An 18,155-nucleotide genomic window follows, 5' to 3' on the forward strand; every position below is an offset into this window, starting at 1 on the left:
CTGTGGCAAGTTCACCAGGGAAGGGCCTCGGGGACCCTCACCGTTCCAGGCACGCTTCCTTCGGTTTCAGGCTTCCAGGTCACTGCACTAGCATCTGAGTGTTTGTCCCTAACCTTCTGGGCCCACTGTCCTGGGGCTCCACTGAGAGCTGCTACCCTCTGAGCTGGGGTCTGGGTGCAGCAAGGGTCCTCTTAGCTCCTCCCAGGACTTGGGAGGCCGTGGCTCGGGTACCCTGAGAGTTCAGGCCACTTCGGCAAAGCAAACTTCTGAGTGGGGCAGAATCTTGGACCCTCAACCCTGTGCCAGGCCTGTAGGGGCAGTGGGGCCTTTTGGGTTGCCACTCCCCACTGCCTCCTACAAGTTGGCTGAAGCCACTGGGCAGACACAGAGCTGCCAGACCCCTTGCCCATGGCTCCTCTCATCTCTGCGTCCTGCCCCAGAGGCTGCTGCCTCTACCTGACCTGCTGCCATGGGAAGACCACCTGGAGACCACCCAGGGGGCAAGTGTTCACCTGAAGCCAGCTTCAAAGCAACCCCAGTGTTTCGCTGGCTCGGCCCTGACTCCCTCAGCCCATCACAGGCGCAGGGGAAATAAAGCCCTGTGCTTGGGGGCTCCCTGTCCTGAGGACAGTCCAGAGAGGAGAGCTTCAGGCTGCTGTGTCTGAGGAGGCCCCTGGCTGGAAAGACCTCTGTCTCCGCTGCCAGCTTCTGTGCTTTAAGGGTGCAGGGCAGGGCGGCAGTGATGGGAACTGCTGGCAAACCCTGGTCTGGGGATCCTGGATCTGGTCCTCTACCATGGGGTCAGCCCAGATGGAACAGCTCATCCCTCAGCTTCAGGCAATAAATAGTGACCCCCGACAGCCGCTTCCTACTGTGCACATCCTGCTGGGCACGCAGCCTGAAGCCGACAGGTGGACAAACGAGCGTTCCTTGCCCTGGCTCCCAACCAGCAAATCCCGGACAGCTCCGCGCACAGCTCTAGAGTGACACGGCCCAGACACACTTGAGGTCCCTCCCTGACTCGCAGGAGCCGGGGGCTTCGTGATTCTGCCAAACAACTGGGAAGTGACACCCAGACAGCAGCATCCCACGGCTGTTGTGGGCAGTCACAGTTTAGTGATTCCCAAGCAGGACTGATTCCCAGACAGCTCCTGTACTCGCTGAACGCTGAGAGCCTGGCAGTGTGAGTTTTTAAGGAGAGGAACCGTTTTTGAGCTATAAGAAAACAAGGCTCTTGAAAGAATTCTCTTAGCCTTTAAATATGTCAAAGGAGAGTTACTGAAATTTACAGTAAGGTCACCTTTTCACAGACAACAGGCTAAAAATGTTTAAGTCCAAATAATGTTCCTCTTTTTCATAAGTTTCAGTGTAAGATTTACTCAAACACAGTGGCTGTCCTCAGCCTCATGTTTCTTGGATAACTCTATTTCTTTGTTCTGTGTTCTTTTACAACATTGTTTTAATAATTCCTATGAGCCCGAGCCTTTTATCATAAGCTGCCCCAGATCTTTTTGAAAGTAGGCAGTGTTTAAAATCTACGGATGACTTTCACCAGGGGTACTGGACTAACTCTCCTGCCTTAAACAGCCATAAAATTGTACACAATGTATCAGGCAATTGTTTTCAGACCCTGGACAAACCTCAGGACTGTGGCCCTGGAGGGCAGGGATACTTGCAAGGTGAGCCCATCATCACCACGCCGCTGTTTGGGGACAGTTTCCTGATGGAGACATAAGAGCTGAGGTCCAGGCAGAACACGACTGTCTGAGCCAAGAAGACAGAGATCAGAGACAGGGTCTGCGGCCGTGGCTGCATCTGCAGAGCCAGGTGCTAGAGAGGGGGACTGCATGGTGACAATCCTCAGGAGCCTCCACTGGCTTTCCTGTGGGATCTGTGCTGGCCCAGTGTGTACAGAACAAGGCCATGAAAGGCTTATTGGAGGGCGGCTGGTATCCTGGCAGAGCTAGAGGGAAGACGTCTCATTAACACATGGAGCAGGCAACAGAGATGCCAGGGAGCCCATGGCACAGGAGGATGGAGAAGCCCTGGAGCGAGGCCTCCAAAGCCACCCCAGCCAAGACAGAATCCACAGAGGAGGCTAAAGGTACACGCTGAGTTCTTCCAAGTGAGAAGGAATTGGAAAATGCCTTGTGCTTTCCGTAGTTGTTTACTCAACAAAGCACGAAACCAAGCCAATCCAAGTTCAAGATGATGAGTCTGCCACTGAACTGCCTGCTAAAATAAGCATCAACGCTCTCCAAAGGAACATAACACAATCCAGTCTCTTTAATGTGTCATCTACAAGGTCTAGTACAGATTTAAAATGATAGATATGCAAAGAAAGGAAAATGTGACCCACTGACAAGAAGAAAATGAGTCCATTGAAACAGACCTCAAGGTGGAAGTGAGAAGCAAGAAATGTCAGGTATAAATCAGCATGATATGAATCTGATCAGACTCTGACCACTCAGAGGCACACTGATATTCCAGAGCAACCATTCCAAGAGCAAATACAGAGAGGTGGATCTAAAGAAGTCAGCAGAGGACATAACATGGAATACTCCAGCTTCCTGGCTGGAGGACTAAATAAAGGATCCCTGGAAACTAGAGAGCGTGAGAGGAAATCTCAGAGAGGCGAGAGCTGAACAAGGGGATCCCCCAGTTCTGTGTATGAGTCAGTACAAGTCCTGAGTTACCATATATAAGGAACATAGCTAAACAATTATAGTCAAGGGCTTGAAACCCGCTATGATATAAACCATCTCCAAGATCTAAGCTTGCCCCTGAATGGTGCTTGCATGTGGAATGGTTGAACGGCAAAAGACTCAAAAACAGGCCTGACATCAGAACCACCATGGACAGACGGTGAGACAAAAGCGGCAGCTCTGACCAAGATGACTGCCTCTCCGGGGGATTTTAACATAACCCAAACAACCACAACAAAATTCAAAATGTTCAGGAATTAATTCAAAATTACTTAACAGAAAAAGAACCATGGAAATGGGACTAACTCTCAAGGAAAAGATAATCAATATATGCCACCCTCAAGATGACCCAGAGGATGGATTTACCAGACAGACTTTAAAGCAGGCATTATAACCATGCTCCTTGATGTAAAAGTAACTCTCTTGAAGTAAATGGAAAAATGGAAGTTTTTAAAAGAGAAAAAGAAACTGTATTAAAAGAACCAATAAAAATTCTAGAATACTATGACACTATCAAACAAATTGACCTTCATAGAATAATATACCCAGCAATAGTAGCACAACACATTCTGCTCAAGTGTGCATGTGACATTCACCAGCATAGACCACTATCCTAAACCATGAAACAAGTATTCACAAATTTAAGAATTTTAAGCATGCAAGTTTGTTCTCTAAACATAATAGGGTTAGATTAGAAATGGATAACAAAATAATATCTGGAAAATCCCAAACATTTGGAAACTAAACAACACTCTTCTAAGTAACTCAAAGGTTAAAGAGGGAGTCTCAAGAGATATAAAAATATTTTGATCTAAATTAAAATACAATGTTCAAAAATTTTGAGATACCACGAAAGCACTAACTAGGAGGACATTTATAGCATTTCATGTTTATGTTAGAAAAGAATGAAGATCTTAAATCAATAATCTAAGCTCCCACCTTAGGAAATCTAGGAAAAGAAGAGCAAATTAAATCCAAAGCAAGCAGAAAAAGGAAATGAAATATAAATAAATAAAATTGAAAGCTAAAAGACATTAGAAAAAAATAAACAAAACCAAAAGCTCATTATTGAAAAAGAACAATAATGTTAATAAAATCCTAGCCATATTGACCAAGGAGAAAAGACAGATGTCACAGATTACCAATATTACAGACCCCACAGACATTAAAAGGATGATGAGAGAATACCACAAATAAATCTATGCTCTAAAATTTGACAAAATAGATTATATGAACCAATTCCTCAAAAGATACAAATTACTAACACTTACTCATGGAGAAATATATAACCTGAATATTCCTTTATCTTTTAAAATAATTTGTTTTTTGAGATGGAGTCTCACTCTGTCACCCAGGCTGGTATGCACTGGTGTGATCTCGGCTCACTGCAACTTCTGCCTCCTGAGTTAAAGTAATTCTCCTGTCTCACCCTCCTGAGTTGCCAGGACTACAGGCGCCCACCACTACACCTGGCTAAGTTTTGTATTTTTAGTAGAGATGGGGTTTCACCCTGTTGGTCAGGCTGGTCTCAAACTCCTGACCTCAGGTGATCCACCCTCCTTGGCCTCCCACAGTGCTGGGATTACATGCATGAACCACTACACCCGGTCTCTTTGAAAAGAATTGAATTTATAAAAACCTTCCTACAAAACTCCAGGCCCAGATGGTTTTGCTGGAGAATCTACCAAAGCTTTAAAGAGGAAATCATGCCAATTCTACACAACCTCTGACAGAAAACATAAAAGGAACAAGAACTTCCCAGTTCATGTTATGAGGCCAGAAAACCAGATGAAGATAACCTAGGAAAATAAAGTTACAGACCAATATTTCTCATAAGCATAGCTCTTCTCATAAGCAAAAATCCTTAGCAAAATACTAGCAAGTCAAAACCAGCTAATACATGACCAAATGAGGTCTATCCCAGGAATGTGAGGTCTATCCCAGGAGTGTGAGGTCTATCCCGGGAGTGTGAGGTCTATCTCGGGAGTGTGAGGTCTATCCCGGGAGTTTGAGGTCTATCCCGGGAGTGTGAGGTCTATCCCGGGAGTGTGAGGTCTATCCCGGGAGTATGAGGTCTATCCCAGGAATGTGAATCTATCCCAGGAATGTGAGGTCTATCCCAGGAATGTGAGGTCTATCCCAGGAGTGTGAGGCTGGTTCATCATTCAAAAATTAACCAAGGTTTTCCACTTACATTAGGCACCTGGAGTGGTCAAATTCATAGAGACAAAAAGTAGAACGGTGGTTGCCAGGGGCTGGGGGAGGAGGAAATGGGAAGTTAGTGTTTAACGGGTGCAGAGCTTCAGTTTGGAAAGATGAAAAGCGCTCTGGAGAGGGAGGGTGGAGAAGGTCGCAAGACAATGTACTGAGAGGGAGGGTGGGGATGGACACGTGACAATGTACTTAGTGCCACAGAACTGTGCACTTAAATTGATTAAAGTGGTAAATTTTATGTGATGTACATTTTATCACAACTGGAAAGTAATCAATATAATTCACCACATTAACTGACTAATGGAGAAAATCCACATGATCTTACCGCATGATGAGACAGAAAAATCATTGCACAAAATTTATTCATTCACGATTAAGAAAAAAATCTCTTAGCACACTAGGAATACAAAGAAACTTTCCTAACTTTATAAAGAGCTCTACCAAAAGCTTAAATAAATGAAAAACTTCATACTCAAGTAAAAAGACTACAAACTTTCTGCCTAAGATCAGGAACAAGGCAAGGATGTCAATTTTCACCACTCCTATTCACCATCATACTGGAAGTCATTGCCAGAGTAATAAGGCAACAAAAGGAAATAAACATATACAGATTAGAAAGGATAAAATAAAATTTTCTTTATTCACAGACAGCATGACTGCCTACGTGGAAAATCCCAAGGATCTTACAAAAAAACTGTTAGAATTAATGAGTGTGTTTATCATGGATGCAAATATAAGGTCAATATATAAAACTAATTATATTTATATGTACTAGCCATGACAAATTGAAGAGAGTAAATTTCAAAAAAGGTACCATGTGCAATAGCACCAAAACCATGAATATTTAGGTATAAATCTAAAAAAAATGAGTAGGATCTACTTGCTGGAAACTACTACTGACGAAATAAATCAAAGAAGACCTGAATAAATGGGGAGATGTGCTGTATTCATGGATTGAAAGTCTCAAGGTTAGGATGCCAAATGTGTAGTACATTAACAAAATCCCAGCAGACATTTTTTGTAGCTATTAACAAGCTGATTCTAAAATTTCCATAGAAAGTGAAGGAACTGGAATAACCAAAACAATTCTGAAAAAGAACAAAGTTGGAAGACTCAGGCTACCTGAAACTTAGTGTAAAGCTAAGGTAATCAACAGAGTGTGGGATCGAGATGCTAGGGATACACAGATTAAAAGAACAGATGAAAGTGGGTATAGGCCGGGCACGGTGGCTCATGCCTGTCATCCTAGCACTTTGGGAGGCCGAGGGGCAGATCACTTGAGGTCAGGAGTTTGAGACCAGCCTGGCCAACATGGTGAAATCCCATCTCTACTAAAAATACAACAATTAGCTGGGTGTGGTGGCACCTGCCTGTAATCCCAGCTACTCATGAGGCTGAGGCACTAGAATAGCTTGAACCCGGGAGGCGGAGGTTGCAGTGAGGTGAGATCATACCACTGCATTCTAGCCTGGGCAATAAACCAAGACTCAGTCTCAAAAAAAAAAAAAAAAAAAAAAACAATAATAATAAAGAGAAAGTAGATGTCGACCCCATAGATGTGGTCAGCTTACTTATCTTGACCAAGGCACAAAGAAGCTTCCATGGAGAAAGCTGTCATCGTGTTATCGGATGCTGGCACATTTGCATATTCATATGCAAAAGAGGACCTATACCTCACACCTTACAGAAAAATGAACTCAAAATAGCTGATAAACATAAATATAAAACTATAAAACTTCTAGAAGATAATACAGAAGAAAATCCTTGTGGCCTTGGGCTAGGCATTGAATTCTTAGACACCACACCAAAAGAGTGATCCATAAAATTTATGATATGTTGGACTTTATCAAAATTGCACCTCTTTGCCGTGTGAAATACAATGTTAGGCAAATGCAAAGAAAAGCTACATGGGAGAAAATATTTGCAAATCACATATCTGATAAAGGTCTCATATGCAGAATGTCTTTTTAAAACTCTCAAAACTAAACCATATGAAAACAACCCAATTTCTTAAATAGCAAACAATTAGAACAGGCATTTTACCAAAGAAGATATGTAAATGTCACTTAAACATAAGAAAAGATGCTTAACATCATTAGTCACTAAAGAAATGCAAATTAAAACCACAAGAAGATACACACCTATTAGAATGGGTAAATGAAAACAAAACAAAACAAAACAAAAAACACTGACAAAAAACTAAAAAGTAAAAACTTCACACTTAATTAGAAAGACTGAAAACTTTACCCCTAAGATTGGGAGCAGGGTGGGTTGGTGGCTCACAGCTATAATCTTAATGCTTTGGGAGACCAAGGCAGGAAGATCTCTTGAATCCAGGGGTTTGAGACCAGCCTGGGCAATATGGTGAGACCCCATCTCCATAAAAAATACAAAAAATTACCCGGGTGTGGTGGCATGTGCCTGTAATCCCAACTACTCAGGAGGCTGAGGCAGGAGAATCTCTTGTGCCCGGGAGGTGGAGGTTGCAGTGAGCTGAGATTGCACCATTGCACTCCAGCCTGGGTGACAGAGTAAGATCCTGATTCGGAAGAAAAAAAAAAAGATTGGAAGCAAGGCAAGGATGTCTACTCTCATCACTCCTATTCACCATCATACTGGAAGTCATAGCCAGAGCAGTGAGGCAAGACCAAGACCCAGCCAGGATGCAGAGTGACCGGTGCTTTCTTGTGGGTTAGGGCTAGGGTTAGGGACGTTCAAAACAGTGCATCGCTTTGGAAATGCTGGCAAATATACACTTTCTGTATGACCCAGCAATCTGAAACCAATGTATTTACTCATGAGAAATGAAAATGTATATTTACACAAAATTCATCATATGTGAATATTTGTAGCTACTTTATTCATAATCACCCAAACCTAGAAACAATTCAAAAGTCTTTCGGTGGGCAAATGCATCAACAAAACGTGGTCTATCCACACAATGGATCTGACTCCACAATAAAAAGGAATGCCTGGTGGATGCAGGCAACAGCTCAGAGGATAGAGTGAAGGAGGAAGGCCTGCTCGAGAGGCCACGGCCCAGCTGGCTCCACTCATGCGACATCCCAGAAAAGGCAAAGCTGTGGGGAAGGAGAGCAGACCAGTGGGTGGAGGGGCTGACATCGGGGTAGGTGGGCCACAGGGTGTGGGGGCTGGGGCTGGTCTGTCTTCTGAAGTGGGGATACAGGGCTGCGTTTATCGAAGCTCGTAGGTGCGAACAAGCACAGAAGGGAATCTTATTGCATGTCAGTTGAAAAATGAAGTAGGAACAAAGAAAAGCACGTATCTGGTATCCTACCCCCTCCACCACCTTCTCCATCCCCACCCTGGCCTAGGTCACCTTGGTCACTCCCAAGACACCTGGCAGCAGCTTCGCAATCACTCTCCTGACCCCTAAATGCATTCTCAACAAAGCACTCGGAACTGTCCCTTTAATATGTAAGTTGCGTGGCGGCTCTGCTCAGAATCTCCCACGCCCACTCACTGCTTCTAGAATAAAAGCTGCAGCCAGGTCTATGAGGCCCGGCGGGATCTGCCGGTGGCTTCTCACAGGGCCCTCTGCTCACTCTGCTCTGGCAGCCAGGCGAGCCCTGTTTCTCCAGCACACACAGCACGTGCCTGCCCTGGGGTCTTTGCACCTGCTGTTCCCCTATTGGCATCTTCCCCGATGCCCACCAGAGTGCTCCTGCAGGGTCTGCATGAGGCGTTCCTGACCTGCCTGCACCCCCACGCTCCCCCCATGTGGTTTTCTCTGCAGCTCTTGTTACTCTCTGCCAGTCATGTATCGTGCCTATTTATTTTGCTTATTTTCTATCTTCTCTGGTGGGACATGAATTCAGGGGGCCAGAACTTTTTGCCATTTTTGGGGGGCCACTATACACCCATCCTGGAATGTAGTAGGTGTTCAGTGAATGAATGATGAGTGAATGAAGGAAGGAAGGAAAGATGTTAGCCCAGATGCTCAGAAGAGAATTCCTCCTGCCTGGGGAGGCTCCCGGCTCTCCCGAGGGCTGCTGCATTTCTGCTGCTGTTCAGGGGAGAACACAAATAGTATGCGTGGGTAATTGAGTCCTTCTTCCGCCCTAGGCACAGTTTCTAGCGTTTTATGTCATTAACTCATGAGACCGCAGGGCAGTTGCCACCTCCAGTTGGCTGATGGGGAAACAGAGGCACAGATGGTCACACCACTTGCTCAGAGTCATGCTGCTGGCCAGCGATGAAGCTGGGATTTGAACCTGGGTTCTAGCAAGCCAACTATTCCGAGCCACTGGGCACAACCCAAAACCACCGATTCTCGGGAAGCATTCTCCTGATCTCCTTCTCGCTCCCCTGCCTGCCTTCAGGAGCCAGCCTTGGATATGCAGGACGCAGCCCCCACAGGTGCACAGGGATGTAAAGTCCCAAAGCAGGTGTGGGTGGCTTCGGGTGGGTCAGCACGCTGGGCACCTCCCCTCTCCAACCTATACCAGGTCCATGTGGCACTCCAGACCCAGGGCTCTCTCCTTGGCCTCCTGGAGTGGGTGGTGGCCCACTGGCGATGCTTTTGGGAAGAGCAGTAGGAACAGGGGTGGGGCAGGCGCCTTGCCCCTCTCTGGGCCTCAGTTTCTTCACTGACGCTGCAGAGCCCGGTGGTCCCTCTCTGGAGTTGTGCACTCCCCTTGGGATGCCACGTGGATGGGGCCATCCCCTCGGCGACTGCACCTTCACTGGCGGTGGTAAGGTCAAACTCCAGGGTGTGGCTGGGGAACAGAGGGGGTCTCTGGGGCAGGCAGACCCCGTGGCTGTGACCTCAGGAACACCATCCCTCCAAGTGCCAAGAACCAGGATCTCTATTCCCCTCTGTGCCCGCCTTGCAGAGCTAGCATAGTGCAGGCAGCAGCCTGGTCAGGGCACGAGGGGCTGTGGGGTGGGGGGCTCGTGTCCCCACAGCCCTTCGTGGCCGTGCAGAGGAGGAGGATCTTGAGTGCACACAGGCCGGCAGGAGGGAGGACCTGGCCACCCGAAACAGCCTTGAGCGGACGGCAGCTTGGCCACTCTCTGCTGCTGTTGTTTTTCACAGACTCACGGAGGCAGGACTAACACACGCTGAAATCCACCCCTCAGCCTACAGCTCCATGAGCTTTGAACCACAACCAACACAGACTCACGGAGGCAGGACTGACACACGCTGAAACCACAAGCTTTGAACCACAACCAAGATACAGAACATTTCCATCACCCCAGAGTTCCCAGCGCCCCCACGGCCACCCCATCCCTCCTCTGACCTTCCTCCTGTCCCAACGGCTCAGCCTTTTCCAAAACCTCAAGTGCTTGGAATCACCCAGGGCCTTGGAGTCTGGCGTCTTTCAGCATAAAGTGCGCCTTCTTGAACCTGCATTTTAAAGAAGACCCAGGGGAGGCCTGAAATTCTGCCAGTCTGACTCGCCCACCTCACCAAGCCAGAAAGCAGACAAGAGGTTACCAGGCGTTGGGGGTCAGGGTTTAATGGGGACAGAGTTTCAGTCTGGGGAGACAGAAGGTTCTGGAGGTGGATGGCAGTGACGGTTGCTTAGCAATGTGAACGTGCTCCACGCCGCTCAACTGCGACCTTACAGAGGGTACAACAGCACGTTTTAAGTGATGTGTGTTTCACCATGATTCAAAAATAAAGAAAAGCTTTTTTTCTCCTCTTAATACAAACTACTAGATCACCACTTGGGAATTTATTTCTGTGATTGAGAAAAACAAAGGCAGCCTCTGGTTTGTGCACAGGCCGGATGCCCTCTCGGGCCCTGCTCAACTCAGGGCCCTCTCTGCCCATCATCAGATGTTACCAGCTGGGAGCCCTGGTGCCCCTGAGAACAGACCTGGAGATCCCTGGGCTGCTGCCCGAGGCCCTGCCTCGCCTGTGGGGTGGCTTGCAGTGGTTCTTGGCAAGCACAGGGTGGCCATACCCCCTTGCTGCCCTCAGCACCCACAGAACCGCAGGCACAGCCCCATGACCCCACTTATCCTTGGAGTTGAATGTCCTCAGAATACTGTCAGTCCAAGTATAGGACAGCCTGGGAGAGCTGACCCCGGGTCCCAGTGCAGAGCCATGAACAGGTGAGCCTGAACTTGGTTCTGGGCCAAGTCACTCTTGAGGACTCCAAGCCCAGTCAGAGCCAGCCATGGCCAGCTCTGGGACCCTCACACTCCCACCCTTACCCATCTCACTCAAAAGCCTGACCGTTGTCCCCATGGGGAGCACTACAGGGTCAGACTAGGCCTCCCCGGCTGAGAGCACCTCCAGGCCCTGTCTCTCCAGCCACGTGATACACACAGGTGGTTCTGCCCTCCGCTTAATCTGGGAAATGGGGTTACAGGGTAGAGACATGGACCTGCATGTCTGCAGGTCCTCTCCCTGCCGTCTCCCACCTGGCTCCAACAGGCAGGTCTGGTGCCTGGAACAAGGCCAAGGTCACCTCCCCGTCCTGTCCTGCCCTCTCACCCCCCACAGCCTCCGAGTCACCATCTGAACGTCTGATTTCACATGCCAAATTCTTTATTTCCAACATATAGCACCTTAACCTTTTGAAAACTTGTAATTACTAAATTTTGTAAACATACACCAAGAATGTCATCAACACCCACTTTCCACGATTATAGACTTAAGACCAATCTTGTCTCTTCTGTTGCCATCCTACAGTCCCTTCCTCCAGATCATGCTTCAGTAACTCTGAGACATTGTATCATTTTGTCTGTAAACACTTCCATATGTACCTCTAAGAGATCAGGACCATTTTGAAAACCACACCCATAACAGCTCTGGACAGCAAGAATTTGTAGCTATTCAACTACCCAGGCTTTTTTCGCTGTTTCTTGGCATGAAGAATGATCAGCTTTGGTGCCAGCATTCTGCGACAGGTTGACTTGTCCGAGTCTTCGCCAAGAATCCAGGCCACCGTCTCCGATTCCCTGTTTATTTGTAGGACAGAATGAGTTGTTTGTCCGGAGGTGTTTCTTGTGGTCTGGGTTTTGCTGGCTGCATCCTAATGGTGCATTTGTCCCTGTTCCTCTGTCCCTGGTGTGTCCTGTGTGTTGGCAGTGGCATCAGGGGCTCCATCAGATTCAGATTCAATGGCTTTGCTGCAAGGATACCATGGGCTATGTGCACACCAGGGCTCACCTCACACCTAACTCTCTCCCCTTCGTGACACCAGCAGCTGCCAAGAATCCATGCCTGCATCCATCGTTTGATCAGGATTGCACCTGATGAGTGGGATTCTGACACTCCTGCTCCTTCTTCACTTATTGGTGAACATTTCTGTGCTGAGACTCTGCCCTTTACCTCCTTCTTGGGTTATTCTAAAGTACCGTTTGAATAGAAAAGGCAGGAAAAATGCTCCACTCCTTTCCTCTAAAGGGTCATGGGCTTTTCAGACTGGAGGAAGAGTGTGACTCTTGGCCTCACACCAACAGCACTCGAAGCCCTGCGCTGCAGGTGAGGACACTGTGGCTGCCACAGCCGGAGCCAGAGCCGCCCAGAGCTGCATGTTGTGGGTCCCCTTCCTGTCCCCAGGGGAGGTCAGAGTGGGGCAGGCTGTTCTAAGGACCCCTTGAAGAACTCCTTCTTCTGTAACTTTTTTTTTTTTTGAGACGGATTTTCCCTCTTATCACCCAGGCTGGAATGTGGTGGTGTGATCTTGGCTCACTACAACCTCTGCCTCCCAAGCTCAAGCGATTCTCATGACTCAGCCTCCCAAGGAGCTGGGATTACAGGCATCCTTCACCATGCCCGGCTAATTTTTGTATTTTTAGTAGAGATGGGGTTCCCCTATGTTGGCCAGGCTAGTCTTGAACTCCTAACCTCAGGTGATCCACCCACCTTGGCCTCCCAAAGTACTGTGATGACAGGTGTGAGCCACTGCGCCCGGCCTTCTGCAACTTTCTAACTTGAAATAGTTCCCACTGCTGAACAGTTGCAGGAAGAATACGCAGGACGCTCGGCTGCCTGTGGCAGGTCTGCAGCCCAGTGCCGCGTGGCCCACGAGCAGTCTCCTCCCTTGATTCACTGTCTGCTTGCTCTCCTTCCATTTGGCCACACCTTTTTTTCTGAACGATTTGAGAATAAGTTGCAGACTCCACACTCTAAACACCTCTGTATCCTTCCTAAGAATGAGGATGCTGCCTGTGGAGGTTGCTGGGCACAGCCTGGGGCACGGGACAGGAGCCCTGAAATAATCCATGGCCGGATTTCACTGGAACCCGTCTCCTTCCCTGTCTCAGCTGCCTCTCCTTTCCTGGAATTCTGCCAGCCGTGAACAGCCGGGGTGTTCGCCAAGTCGCCCTGCGATCTGTCTGTTCCTGGATGCCTCTGGATCAGGGGTTGTAGGACACCAGCTCCTCCTGCATGAATCGAGGCCCCTGTCTACCCCTGGGAGGGAGCAGGTGCCCTCTGAGTTGGGATCTAACCCAGCAAAGAGCACTGCTGTTTGTACTCAATATGAAGAAGGCTTGCAGAGAAAATGAAGGAGGAGGCAGGGAGGCTGAGCCTGCAGGAACAGGACTCCCTTGGTGCAGAAAATGGCAGTGATGAAAGGAGTCCTCACGGCCCCTCAGAAGGATCTAATGGACTCATGCCTGTGAGGCTGAGAGGGTTTGCTTTCTTTTGGGGCCATGGTCAGGGGCGGATCTCTAAAACTTTCAAAGGCTGCAGCCACCTCATCTGATTTGAATCGGATACCTGAGGTCCCAGGCCCCTGCCACCATGGGTCCCTGGATACACACATGTGTGCATATGTTCGGTATACACACCACGGATGGATAAGCATGGGACTCTGATGACCCATCATCTGGGCCATCAGCCCTGAGCCCTGACACACAGAGCCTGTGCCACCGGGACCTTGTCACAGCTGAGGTGAAAGCTGGAGGTTGGACCTGTGCCATGGGGGACCATCCAAGAAGCAAGGGCCATCTGCCTGTGTGGGGCCACGTATGTGGGTGGGCTAGAGGAGGGGTAGGATGTCCAGGGGAACCCAGGAGCACCCGTAAGTCCCTGAGCCCCCAGCACCTTCTCCCAGTCACACTGCTGGCACTGGGGCCAGGTCTGGGGCCTTTGGGAGGGTCCTGGGCACCAGGTCCTGTCTGCTGGCCTGAGAGCCCTGCCCACTCCACCATCAACTGCCAGCCCCAGCTACACACTAGGAAAATGCCCAGCTGGCTTCAGGGAGGATTACCGTAAGTTGCTTCAAAGTGTTATCACCAAACCACCTTATTTCTAAACACAATTTCTGTTTGCAAGTGCCCAGGCCAAAATTTCGTAGGGGCCCCTGGGGCAGGAAAGGACCTCTGTTTTGGAAAGAGGGGCCATTTGATTGGCTACTGCCCCAACACTTCCAAACGTGGTCACTGAGAGGAAGACACTTAGCTGAGGGTATCCAGCCCCTCTTCAGTCAGACATCATCGTTTGAAAACTGAATGTTCACCCAGATCTGCCAGTGGCCCAGAAGCCCACGGGGGGATCATAAACCCCCTAATTCTAGGGAAACCTCTAGTAAAACGGCAAATGGCAGAGCAGGGGTCGAGGGAAGCCAAGGCCTCTCCTACAAGGAATGTTCTTTTCGAGCACACGGAGCAGCCGGCATCAGGGCCCTGGAAAGCCCCAGGCCGCCAGCATCGGATGGAGGAGCACCCTTGTAACCAGCCGCTCCCAGGCACGCAGCTGAGCCCTTTAAAGAAAAGTGGAAACTATGTTCTCCAAGGGTGTGGAGGACGCCAGGGGCATTCAGCAACGCTCGGCCAGCATGGCGTCTGCAGGGCGTGGGGCCGCTGTCCCAGGATTGAAGTGTCACAGGCCTCTGTGAGTGGACGAGTGCCTGTGGCTGGCCGCAGCATGACTTGGCCAAATCTGCCTCGCAGCCTCGAGGCAACAAGGCTGGGCAGATGGTGCCTGGGGAGGCAAAGTGATGCCCCACAGGTGCCCAATCCCAAGTACCCAGCAGAGCGCCCACGCACGCCGGGGAGGACACTTTCTCGGGGGCGGAGCCGAGCTGTCGTCACGCCCCTGTGTTTTTTGGCTGTTTGTTTTCGAGGATTGCAGGAGGCTGGTGAGCTCCTGGCCTTTTGCCAGGGGAGCGGGAGGATTGGGGGTCTGAGCGGGGACACCTCCTGGGTGGGCAGTGACAGCACTGACCCCTCCACTGCTCACCTTCCGAAGGATTGAGCGGCTGTCCCCCTGGGGCCCCTCCACGCCGACTGGGGGGAGGTTCCCCCTGGCCAATGCCAATCAAAGGCAGGAGCTTGGGGAGAGCAGACGAAGCCTCAAAGGGAGCGAGAGGTCACTTATCACTGCGTGTACCCCACGGTCCGTGCCGACTTCTGCCTCTGGTGAGGGCAGGGACTCTTGCGGCAGAGGCAAAGCAGCCCTGACTCATTGCCTGCTACCAGTGTCTGTGGGAGGGGCCTCCCCGAAAGGAGACACCTGCAGCCACCAGTTCTACGTGCAGCTGGGGAGACTGGGAGCTCAGTTCTACCCCCTACCCCCCAGCCCACCTGGGTGGTGGCCAGTGGAGGGTCAGTTAGGGCCCAGGTGACGCCCTGCCTGGCACTGCTGCCCCCACCCCCACCGGGCACACTGGCATATGCAGGCTGCCCAGGCAACTACAGAAGCTTAGCTGGGAGGCTGCCAATGCTGGTGTGTGGGGAGCCAGGGGGACAGCCAGCCACCCCAGCCCCTCAAGCTGGGCAGAGGTGGGCGATTCTGCCTGGATCCTTCACCCTCTGGCTTCCTTAGCCCACCAGAAATGGAAGAAACCCCACACCTCTGAGGCTGCTCATGTCCAAGATGCCATTCAAAGTACCCGACCAGCCCTGACTTCCTCCCTGGACACCAACCTCCGGCTCGGGACTTTGGTTGGATCAGTCCTCCCCTCCAGCCACCAACCTCAGCCAAACTGATTCCCAGGGGGCTTCCCACTTGCATTCCCACGGCGCTTTGCTCAGACCCTTGGGGGGCCCTTGGTCACTCGGCTCCAGTTTTACGCACCTCACCACAACACCACCGCCACACGCAGAGCCTCACAACCTTCCCGGCAGAAACATCGTCCCCACCATCCAGCAGTAATAGTACCTGCGAGCGCTTCTACGCAAACACTTCCCACGCGTTCTCTCTCAAATGCTCTACCTTCTGAGGTCAAAGCTACGACTACCCCCTCATACAGATGGGAAAGCTGAGGCTAAACTAGGAACTGGCCGAAGATGGCATCAGGTTCTGCTCTGACTCCCCAGTTTGGGTCAGGGCAGGCAGCCGGGAGGCACTGGCAGAGTCATTCTGGGGGCTTCTCTGCAGAGGAGAGGAACGTCACCTGTTGGGGGCACAAAGCCTTTTGAGAAGCTGATGAAAGGGACCTCTTCCTCTGGAGACGCAGGTGCCAGCGCACATGTTTCCATTAGAACTTAAGGAATTCGCAGACGTCCGAGGCCCAGCCACCAACACCAGGGAGGTCACAGGCAGGGGCTCCATCCCCTCAACAGGAGGGGAGAAGATAGGGGCTGAGCCTGGCAACTCCGGAGCTGCCCCCAAGCTGCCCCAACCGCCTTCCCAGCCTCACAGGAGTAGACCGTCTCTGTGACATCTCTCCCACTCCCTACCCAGAAGGCACACCACTGGCACTGCTTTTGGGGTGAAGGAGAGGGGAGCCCCGGGCTGGTTACTGAGGCTCACCTGTATGACGACTTTGACGGTGGCGGTGTGGATGGTGGGGGTGCACACCAGGCCGCCGGCGTGCTGGCCGTCGGCGCTGCGGTTCTGCTCGCCCATGGTGAACAGCATGGGCACCGCCAGCAGGGCCGAGGCGAGCCAGATGGCGCTGATGAACTTCTTGGTGCGGCTTCGGGACATGAGGGTCTTGGCCTTGAAGGGGTGGCAGATGGCCAGGTAGCGCTCCACACTCAGGCTGGCCACGTTGAGGGCCGTGGCGTAGGTGCAGGCGTCGCGCAAGAAGTAGTAGCCGCGGCAGCCGGCGTCGCCGAAGGCCCAGGGGTGGTGCACCCAGATGAAGTTGTACAGCTCCACCGGCATGGCCAGCAGCAGGGTGAGCAGGTCGGACAGCGCCAGGCTGCCCAGGTGGTAATGCACCGTGCTCTGCAGACTCTGCAGCGACTTCTTCCGCGCCAGCGTGAACGCCGTCACCGTGTTGCCCACGGTGCCCACCATGAAGAGCGCCAGGTACACGGCGGTCACCAGCACCTTGGAGTAGATGTCGGTGTTCACGTCCAGCTCGCTGCTGGGTGCCGCCAGGGCGCGCTCCGACGCGTTGCCCGAAGCGTTGCTGAATCCCGGGGCTAGCAGCCCCGCCTCCAGTCCTGCCTGCGCCCGCTGGAAGGGGTTGGCGGCCGGCGTGCCCGGGGTTCCCGGAGCGGAGCTGTTGAGGCGCATGGTGGGCGCTGGGGTCCGCGGCTCTGTCCGGTGCCTCCGGGGCTGGAAGTCCGGGCAGGAGTGGGCACGTCTCGGTCGGGGACCGATGAACGGGAGCTCAGAGGAGGGCGCGTGGCGAAGACCAGCGGGCGCGCCGTCCAGCCGGGAAGCGCCAGACCCAGACGCGTCGCCCTGAGCTCCGGGCTCCGCGCTCCTCCGGACTCCCAGCTCCTGGCTCCAGACTCCGCAGTTCCTCGGGCTGTCTCTGGGCTCGGCGCTTGCCACGGGTTCCGGGTGCCTCCGATCTCCAAATCGCGCGGTTCCCCCAGGCTCCCGAGGACAGCGCCCAGGCTGGCTCGGGCTGCGCGGGGCGAGCTTGTGGCGCCGGGAGGAATGCACGCTCGGCTGCCCCGGCGCGCTCCCCTCCCTCGCTCCGAATCTCCTCCCGCGCGCTCTCCGCGCACCCTAGCCCCGCACACTTCCCGCCGCGCCCGCGCCCTCCCGGCTCTGCGCGTCTCCACGGAGCCGGCGGCCGCGCTGCGCGCCCAGCAGTTGGCGGCGGAGGAGGGAGGCAGCCCCCGCTGTCGTCCCCGCCCCACCCGGGTGCAGCCTGGCGGGTCGCCCCCTCCCGCTCCCCGGGGCAGGGCGGGCTGGGTTGAGCGCTCCAGGGAACCAGGATTCCGGGCGGGTGCGGCGGGTATCGTGCACCGGGCCCTTCTTGCCACCCTTTTCCCTGTTCTCCGCAATTTCTCGCTCCGGCTAGTAAGGGAACTATGCACCTCCCCCAACCCTGGGCTCGCTCAGTGGGGGTGAGGGTGTATCCGGAGGGCAGGGAGGGAGGAAGCTCCCCGCTGGCAGGG

General features: G+C 51.9%; 1 protein-coding gene across 1 annotated transcript in view; it reads right to left on the reverse strand.

Moving 5' to 3' along the window:
* Nucleotides 1-17,669, reverse strand: part of NTSR1 (neurotensin receptor 1) — a 54,516-nt gene extending 36,847 nt beyond the window's left edge. The window contains exon 1 of the mRNA XM_010365207.2: nucleotides 16,603-17,669. Within this exon, the coding sequence (XP_010363509.2) occupies nucleotides 16,603-17,316 (714 nt within the window). The 5' untranslated portion in view covers nucleotides 17,317-17,669. The remainder of the gene's footprint in view (nucleotides 1-16,602) is intronic.
* Between the last annotated feature and the right edge of the window lie 486 nt (nucleotides 17,670-18,155).

This window comes from Rhinopithecus roxellana, chromosome 13 (genome assembly GCF_007565055.1).
Source record: "Rhinopithecus roxellana isolate Shanxi Qingling chromosome 13, ASM756505v1, whole genome shotgun sequence".
Taxonomy (NCBI): domain Eukaryota; kingdom Metazoa; phylum Chordata; class Mammalia; order Primates; family Cercopithecidae; genus Rhinopithecus; species Rhinopithecus roxellana.